Source organism: Macrosteles quadrilineatus, unplaced genomic scaffold, assembly GCF_028750875.1.
Source record: "Macrosteles quadrilineatus isolate MER2022 unplaced genomic scaffold, UCM_ALF_1.0 Scaffold_6__1_contigs__length_79288215, whole genome shotgun sequence".
NCBI lineage: Eukaryota > Metazoa > Arthropoda > Insecta > Hemiptera > Cicadellidae > Macrosteles > Macrosteles quadrilineatus.
This window is the reverse complement of record NW_026542599.1, coordinates 36101619-36111217: the sequence shown is the minus strand read 5'-3', so window position 1 is coordinate 36111217 and position 9599 is coordinate 36101619. Positions and strand designations below refer to the sequence as shown.

Below are 9599 nucleotides of genomic sequence, written 5' to 3'. Positions count from 1 at the left end.
GTCCTATACTCTACATTCTCAGGGGGAACATGTACTCGCTCGGAACATTAAATCATTTTACAGAAACTTAAAAAGAGGAAGGAGTTACTTCTTTATACCCGTAAACAATTTGCAGTTGAATGTGTAATACATGGAACATGTAAAGATTAAATTAGACTTAGAATAGGGCTCATTTAACATGCAGCATATTAAAACTTTGAACAGCAATCACTTTTTCAGGATCATCCATTTTTCATTTTTATTATGTCGTGTTTGTCTCATCAAGACCTTTAAAATGATATGCATAACAACCCATGCTTACATTTAAGATTTTTCACTGACTCCTGACGGGTCGTCCCCCAGAGGAGGTGAAAAATCAGATATATTCTAAAAAGGTAGTTTTTTATACCCATAAACAATTTGCAAAGTTTCAATTGTGTAAGTGGAACCTGGAAAAAGATATTGGGTTGTTACGGGACTTTTTGCCAACCCTGTATCGTATAAAATACTGTATTTGGGTTTTAAGGGTGTAGTTTACTGGTCAAAATACTAGTAATTACAACAAATAATTTAATTTTTATGATATAGAGGTTTTATAACCTAAATTAAAATTGCACTAATTGTGTATGACCAAGTTTAACAGTGTCTGCAAGTGCAAGTACAGTAACTTTAAAATGTAAGCTTTATTTTAAATTGTTTATGATGCCATAAAATACCTATTTTTTTATATGGGAAGCTTTATTTTTGATATTTTGAAGCAATCATGCATTTCACTTTTTCATGAAAAACTTTACTAAAAAACCTTGAAACCTATGAGTTTGGAACTTGACACGACTTATAGTTTTACTCCTCGTAAACCCCTACTTTCCACTAACACAGAATAACTCTTACTTATCTCTAATTATTACAGAATTACACAAAAGCATGTAGTAACCAAAACATCGCTGGGATAGGATGCAAATCACAAAGTCAGCATTGTCAGAAATCTGTATAATATCTTATATACACAAAGTATACATATAATGTTTGTTTACATTGAATGATAAGAGGTTTACTTCATCTAGGCATCTTGGCTTCCTTGTATTTGATGAATGGTATGAGGTTTGTCATAACTGTTGAAACGATTGCATGATGTTCACCAAGGGTCTTACGTTCCTGCCGAACCTAAAAAGTTTTTTATGAGTCTTAATGTAAATTCTTTATTCAATATATTACTGTAGTTAATTATTTTGAACAAATAATATGTGGTATTAAAACATATCCGTTCATTTTGGGGATAGCTCCATTTAGTTCTTACAAGAGTCCAATTTGGGTGCGCTACTTTTCACAAAATATGATTTTTTTAATTTAGCCTATTATTATTTAGGGTAGATTGTACGTTATGTTCTTTGCGTTTCTAATTATCTATCATAGAACAAGCTACATAGTTTATATAGTTATATATACATTGTTGCATTTTTATTCTATAAATTTATGACACAATCTATCGGACTAGCTCTGGCAAAGTTGTAGAATTCAAGTATTTAAGTACTGGTAGTATGTAAGTACATAAGTATTTGGACAAAAAGTTGTTAAAGTGGTTGAATTACAACAAGAAAAAGGAAGTAACAAATCACACACTATTTACAACCAACAAAACTAAAAGTAATGTCTTCAGCTAGTTATTAAGGAAGACAAATTCTATTAGGAGTATGTTAATTTGTCCACTTGACGCTCCATCCACTTGGAGCACATTTTTTACTATAAAAAACTTAGTAAAATGAGTCGCTCACAGAGAGTGCTAATGTCTATATTTACCTTTGTCCTTTAGTTTTTGAGGCCTATTAATATACTATAGTTTATAACAAATGTTCCTTTCAATTTGGCTAGGTTTTGTTGGAGTATTTGACAGTAATCAGTCATTTAAATGAGCGCAACTCACTCTGTAGACGACTCAATTAATTTACTGAAAGTTCTTTTTTCTTTTTAAAACTGGCTTAAAACATTTGACATGCGAATAGCATATCTATCCACAGACAAATGTTCCATCAACAAAAGTCCCAAAATATCTAAACAAGAGGGAGTCAACTTTATGCTGCACTGCGACCAATTTAAGAGTAGTCTATTAACAACATTTTACATCGGAAGAACTTCATTTGATTAAGATTTACTGTTTTACAATTTGAAAACAAATGAATAGAAACTGCTCCCAAACTGCATTACCTTAGCCTTGAACCGATGTGAGATCGTTCCGAGCCGAATAACTAGCTTGATCTCAATGGCCGCCGCGTCGGTACAATCCTCCGCGAAGAGATCCAACAAAGCATCGAGTGCCTCAGCAATCAACCACAAAGCTTTCTGGTTCTCCACAAAATTCATCAAGTAGTTCCCTATAGTCTGCAACAGAAAACAGTGTTCAAACATTTTGGCGTGAGATGTTTAATGTGTTTTTAGGTTTTCAAACCATTGGCTTTCTCCATACTCCATTCCAAGTTCTTCTGTACAATACAGAGCGCCCTTATGTAATGTATTCCAAATGGAGATTCTGGTGATGGTCGTTGTAAAAAAATCAATATACACCAAATATTCTTACTTTTTACTTTGAATAATTACTTTTAGATTGTTTTCAATCAAGTTATGTCGTAACAGCATTCTTAAGTAATATATGTTGAGTCCTGGTGTATACTAAAAGACACCAATTCTGACATTTTTTGCAATTTTGATTGGATTGCAGGTTTGCCCAGAGTTTACCTGCTAAAATTGATTTCTCACCATCACTGACAGCATTTTCAACCAAGAAAAATTTAAGGGTGAAAAAATATTGCTTCAAACCTCTTTGGCGACCTTTTGACCTGAAGACATATTTCTTCTAAAATTCATTTAAATTCAAACCTTACTTGGTTGAAGGTACACTATGTCATTGTGAGTGGGATGATCAATGTATTTTTTGTATTATAAAATTGTCATGTCTGTAGTGTAAGGAAAATGTTACGTCCAAGTTAGTCTACTATCACCAAAAGTACTTCAAAACTAGCCCTTTATGCCCTATGTTACAACATTAACCTTCTGTAAGTAAAAGCCAGAACGTGGTAAAGTTAATAATGAAAAGATGAAACCAATATCTGCAATAAACCTTTTAACAAACAGTACCTTAACCAGAAAAGTCTCGTTGTTAAAGATGATTCCCAGAGTTCCTGTGCTCCTGATGATATTAGCCTGTACTCGGGGCTCAGGGGATGTTCCAATCTTGAACAATGTCTGCAATTCAATAATAAAACAGTTAACATTACCTGGCTACATAAATTGTACCATAAAATATATCTCAATTTTGTTGAGTGAAATTTTTCAACAAAGACTGTTTAAAACCTTACATAATTTTGAAAATCGGTCACAATTTATAGGGGGACAACAAAATGTAAAACAAAATACCAAAAAACTTTAAGACAATCCAATTAACTCAAATGTTTCAAAAGTGTGTCTATAACTTTCTAATGATGATTGCTATTGTTTACTTTACTTATTTTTTAAAGGATGTGTTTGGCTGAGTTTTGTCTAAACTATTCCTATGTCCTAACTACCGAGACCGAACCATGTTTGGAGAACCAAGAATTCTAAATAAGAGAATCTTTCTAATAATACCAATGTATCGATGGCAAAATCGTCACAATCTTAGTTAGCGTTTCTGTAGTTGCGATCTTGAAAGATGTTGCCATTATAGCACGAGAGATGATGACAATGTTACTGCAACATTTGTGTGTATTGTAATGTAAGCTTCAGCATTATTAATGGATTCATTATTAACTTGGCCAACCATTGCAGTTATATTACTGCATTTACTGACATTTAAGTTTATGTTATACATCACCAGATTCACCATTGTTTGTGGTGATATTGCAAATATTGCTGACATTCGTGGAATCACTGAATTTGTCACTGTTCTTGGAGACAGCTTTGTCGACATTCGTGACATTATAACTTAATTCTTTCTAGGAAACATTAGGCAACATGAATAGCCTTGCTAATGTTTGTAGAGTCATCACTAAAACCAACAATGTTCTAGGCAGTATTGCTAACATTGTCAACAGTACATTGATATCGCTAACCAGTTTGGAAGAAGTTTGGGGCTATATTGGTAGCTCCTTTGACGTTCGCTGTGACATTGCAAACTTTTCCGACATTTACAACATCACTAGTTTCAAAGTTTGCAGTGATGTCATTTTTTACAAATTTAACTTGATAGGAACATTTACTTGATTCATTTTACAAAATCTTTTTAAGAAAGGTTAAGTTAAGACAAGTAACAATGTTTTTACCTGGATAACGTCGTCATTTACAACTTCCAGACCAGAGCACTTTTCGGCTGCGAGTCTCAACAATATAGATCTGATGGCAGCAGTGACTGCTTCCAATAGCTCATTGTCAACACCTGTAATTAGATGAAAAATGTTCATTAGATAACAAATGGTTAAAATATAATACACACTGCTATTTAAGGCAGAAGGGTCGTGGTACTAAGGGATTTTCTTAGGATAGCAAGCTTACCTGAATGGGAATGAGTTCACTCTAGCACAGGAAACACAAAATCTATACATAGTTTTCAATATCTTAGAAATGTATAAAAATAAGCCCTCATATGCCGGTGTAAAGTTTTTAAAGATAATACCAAATGAAATAAAAGATATTAAGGATAAAAAAAAGTTTAGACAAAAACTTAAAGAATTTTTGATAGAAAACCCCATCTACTCAATAGATGAACTGTTTCGGATACTATTTTTTTCAAACTTTTACTCAAACAAACTAATTGCCAAACATTGTACAACAAAATAAAGAACAGAACATTAGAAAGTCTAGTAAGCTACTGCTAGTCATAGGCTACTGCTACGCTGTTTCAGGACAGAAGAATGTTGATCAAAACATTAGATAACGCATAAAAAAGTATAAATTAATTTTAGCCTATTTATAGCATAACAACAGTAGTAAAATACACAATAAAGATAACAATAATATAAAAACATTGCTTATTCTTTCTCTTTGTTCTTCTTTCCTTTCTTAAGTTTCACTTCATCCCTCCATTCAACAAGTTGCCATGGTTACTAAACACCCAATCACAGGCTACTAAAGTTGTCATGATTACCAAATAACCAATCACAAAATGTTGTGACATAGCAAGCGCACAGCAGACAGATGTGTCGTGTGTAGGCCTAATGAGCAGACGATTGTCAGTGCAAACGGATAGCTTTAAAGACCTTGAAGCTTTGATCGGCATTCCTTTGTTTTGCTCCATTTTATTTTTGTCAAATGAACTGTGATTTTCCAAAAACAATAATGTGGGAGCCTACTTAATATTAATAATGGGCAGACATGGTTAAATATACAACGAATTTCAACAAATTAGACTAAAAAAACACAATTTATAAAGTTTTCTTGGACAATGAGGTTATGTTAGCGGAAGCCTATTGTGTTGGCGGCATGGTCGGACCAAACGAGGAGTCGGACCATCAGAGGTTGGATTAGCGAGGTTCTACTGTACTACGAATTGTGGATATTTATAAAGGCACTATGGATGCGATGCTCCCTGGTGTGTATTTACGTCTAGCATCTTAGAAAAAAAAAACCTCACCAGGAAATGCCGTGACAAGCTACACTCAACAAACCGTTTTGAAAGATTAAAGTTGCACTGTACCTGGAGAGAGTGGATTTACACAGACTTCCTGAGAGAGGATTTGTCCAAACAAAGCATAGAGGTTTTGAGCTCCTCCCAGCATCTCTAGTTCCACCACTTGGACGAGGTTGTTGAGACACAGATACGCTCGGCATTGCAGTCTGACCAACCTGAACACAGAAAAGATTTTCATTTTGTTTCATGTATGCCTCCAAATCACTGATTAAGGGTGAAATCGTTTAAATTGCTTTATCTGCCAAGTGATCCAAAATCTTTGAAAAGTTACCATTTTCGATTTTCTTTTCATTATCGCTTATCTTCTTCAGAGGAATGTTTTTTTTCACTTTTATGTTGTAGCATTTTAAAAACATTGAGTTATACTTATTCACAACATACACAGACACACACAAAACAAAGGTAAAACATTTTGGCAAATATATTTTTATTGTAAGATGTTTTTACATGTATTTTGTGTGTCAGTAGTTTGTATGTACGTTTATAATTGTTTTCAAAAACTGTCAGAAGAATATTTAATGATTGTGTTTAATCATCAAGTAGAGTGTATACATTTTATTTAAATTAGCATATAAGGTAATTTTAACTAGTTAACACAAATCATTTATTAAGTTACTAAACACAACAGGCAATAGGTAAAAGAAAGAGAAGTACAGTACATAATAAGGAAATATTTTATGGCCCCATATAATTTACTTTACATAGATTTTATTTTTAAAGGAAAGCCAAGTGGCTGATTAGGATTTTGAAGGGATTCAGTTTAGCCACGAAGAAGTAAAGTACAGAGGAAACACGCTTATGGGACAACTGTGGACTTTCAGTTTTGGTTTGTTGTGCTGGAAATATACTTGTGGTGAGCAAGGAAGAGCCCGAACAGAAAGCACTGAGCGAAAATCCCAATTGCACAGGGCACAAGATCTTCCTCCACCAAGAGCGTTGTAGTACATGATGGCAAGGGGGGGGGGGGTTTTGGACTTTTTCCGGCACTTAGTGCTACATAAATTTCAACGACTCTTGGTAACAGACACCAATTTTCTTATCTGCCTCTTCCAACATAAACAGTTCCACAACAATGCTGTAGGTTTTGTAGGGGTACCTTACTGGCTAAATCTTAGTAATACCACTTCTGTGTACCGTTCCACTGTTGGTCACAGTTGTTATCACTAAAAGTTTTTAATTGACATTTCTTTTAACTCTACTCTAAAATGAAGTCTCCTATATTACACAAAATGGCAGTGTGATCACATTGTGACCTTATATTGTGCTATTCACCCAGCCTATAGACTAACTTTATCTAGTAAGCCAGCTAACCCACAAATTACAAAGAGCTTCACTTAACAAGGGGTTTTAACAAGGGGGTAATAACAAGGGGTTTTTACAAGAAGTAGTCTAGATTTCCTGCTGAAAAGTATTTCCACAAGAGTATCAATGGTGTGATTAGTTTAAATTATTCATCTACATTACTGCTAGGTATGAAATAAACTATACTCTCGTAATCATAAAATAAAGAAAACAAAGGCGAGCAAATTAACTATGACAAACTAGTTTTGTGTAGGCCTTTATAATATTTTATATTTTGCTAATTACCTCTTCATTAGCTTTATTGTGGCAGGACAGTTACTCAATATATCCATAACATTGACTGGTAGAGGTTCAATCTTGCTGAGGACTAAAGAAATCATTTGATGTTTCTCTAAGCCTTCATGAATCTGAAAAAAAATTTTAAAAAATTAACTAAATTTTTAAGTGTTGTAAGAAAATGATCTGATAAAGGTTTTACGCAAGAACTAAGTCATATTTTAAAGCAAATAGTGAAATAGACTTCTATTAATCAAACTACAGGGTTTTTTTTCTTTTCTTGCTTTTTAGCGAATTTTCCATATAGGGAATAAGCTATTACCGTAGTACAGTAGAACTCCGATTATCCGAATCAATAGGGACCATACCCCATTCGGATAATCAAAAATTCAGATAATCGGAGTTTTACCGGAATTCCGGAAATTTTAAAGAAAGATCCTCATTTTCAGTACTTAGTGAACTTTATATTAATAATCATTTAAATCAGAACATTATTACAGTTTACAATGCTCATAGTACAAGTGTTCTATACATGTTATTAAGTCAATAGTGTTCCATCAAAGTCCAAAATTGGCTAAATGTGTTTAATAACAATTTTTTGATATTTTGCAAAACTTGTTACTGTAGCTTTACGTTTTTAAAATTGTTGAAATAAGCGATTCGGATAATTGGAGATTCAGTTAATTGGAGTTCGGATAATTGGAGTTCTACTGTACTCATGGTAAGACCTGGACGCGGGACCGATTTTTTTTTTCGTTTTGAGGTCCCTAGAGGCCAAAAACACCATCCGTTAAAATTCATATATATATATATATATTTATATATTTATATGTTTATATATTTATATATATATATATATATATGTGTGTCCCTTAGCACGATAACTCGAGCAAAAATGATCCGATTTTGATGAAATTTGGTACAAACGTGTAAACCTACGTTTATTCGAACGAGTTCGCGATCCAGCTTGATCGGACCATGGGAACGGGGGTTTACGGGGCGTTTTATGGGGTAAAAATAGGTTTTTTCCCATTTTTGACCCAAAAAACATAAAATTTAGCAATTTCTTTCCAAACCATTTTGTAGAGCTTAAAAAAACAAATAATTTAGTATATTGAAGTGTTATTATGCGCCTAATGGTTACGGAGAAAATTCCAAAAAATTGTAAATTTAAAATTCCTATGTTATTCTTATGGAGGATAAGTAAACTGTTGTAGTTTGCTTGTTTATGAACCTATTTTGATCAAATTTGGAAAATGTTTTTATTTCTTACTAACTATTAACATTTTACAAAAAAAAAAAAAAAAAAAAAAACAGTTTTACCCTCCCTGATGCAGCAAACCTAAGTACTTGTTAAACTAATTCTATTTAAATAGGTAATCTTACTAATATTATAAATGTGAAAGTTTGTGTGTTTGTTTGTTTGTTTGTTTGTTTGAAGTTCAATCACGCATAAACCACTGGACGGATTGGGCTGAAATTTGGCATGATGATAGCTTACATTCCTGATTAACATATAGGCATATTCTTATCTCAAAAATCCTTTCGGGCTCCGCCCCAGTGGCTCTGTAATTTCCCATGTTAACCTTATGAGTATTCATATTTAGGAATTAAAGAATTTAGTCAGATGTTTCAACTAAAAAAGTTGGTTCTATGATATGGAAAAGCATTAAAAAGTTATAAGATTTACCAACAGGGTGCAGCACTATATTTTTTTTGCATTTATGAAAACAGCTAATTTGAACTAAGCAGCAACAAAAAACGGTGATTCGCAATGAGAACTGTCAAAGTAGGATTGTTTACAGTTATGTTTATGTTTTTCATTTCATGAATAATTTGTAATATCCTATTTTGCGAATTGTTGATAATTTATTTTTCTCTATTGTTTAGGTGAAGTGGTAGAACATTATGGCTATAGTAGATGTGTAATACTATAGAATACTGTAAATTTAAAAAAGCAAATTGTATCAAACTGTGTCCTCCCTTATTGCAAACGCATAGCTTGAGTGTAACTGCAATAAGTATTTTATACTTATATTCCAACCCCGTACGAAGGACGGGTATTCTGCTAGTTAATGTTATATTTTTTAGTAGACATTTCAGTGTAAATCCAATCAGTCAAATGGAAATTCGCTTAGTCTGCAGGTTTGCTGCGGCGGGGGTATTTATTTATCTAAAAACTGCAATAGATAGAAATATGCAGTTTGCGGGAATCATCTAATGATGTAGAGGCCACAATTATTGTGAATTCAACGTTAAGTTCCCTTTCACCCCCTTTATGTGTGTGTGTTTTTTTTTATTATTGAACAAGCATGCCAGCTAGTCACACTTTTGAAAAATGATTGTTCAATTAAAAACATGTAAAAAATCCTAGAAATTTTACAAA

The 9599-nt window shown here is 33.1% G+C and overlaps 1 protein-coding gene across 1 annotated transcript; it reads right to left on the bottom strand.

Moving 5' to 3' along the window:
• Positions 1–961: 961 nt before the first annotated feature.
• Positions 962–7340, bottom strand: LOC128997210 (HEAT repeat-containing protein 3-like). The gene is made up of 6 exons (XM_054422815.1): positions 7223–7340; positions 5642–5790; positions 4272–4384; positions 3109–3216; positions 2182–2355; positions 962–1143 (listed from the first exon to the last, which is right to left on the bottom strand). The coding sequence occupies exons 1-6, from the start codon at positions 7315–7317 to the stop codon at positions 1036–1038; spliced, it is 747 nt and encodes a 248-aa protein (XP_054278790.1). The 5' UTR covers positions 7318–7340; the 3' UTR covers positions 962–1035.
• Between the last annotated feature and the right edge of the window lie 2259 nt (positions 7341–9599).

What these genes read in the sequence shown, in the direction of transcription:
- LOC128997210 (XM_054422815.1), bottom strand. Translation starts at nt 7,317, where the DNA reads ATGATTTCTTTAGTCCTCAGCAAGATTGAACCTCTACCAGTCAATGTT. An exon ending in TAAATGACGACGTTATCCAG is followed by an intron (nt 3,217 to 4,271) that starts GTAAAAACATTG and finishes ATTGAATTGCAG; the next exon opens with ACATTGTTCAAGATTGGAAC. An exon ending in ACGAGACTTTTCTGGTTAAG is followed by an intron (nt 2,356 to 3,108) that starts GTACTGTTTGTT and finishes TTTCTGTTGCAG; the next exon opens with ACTATAGGGAACTACTTGAT.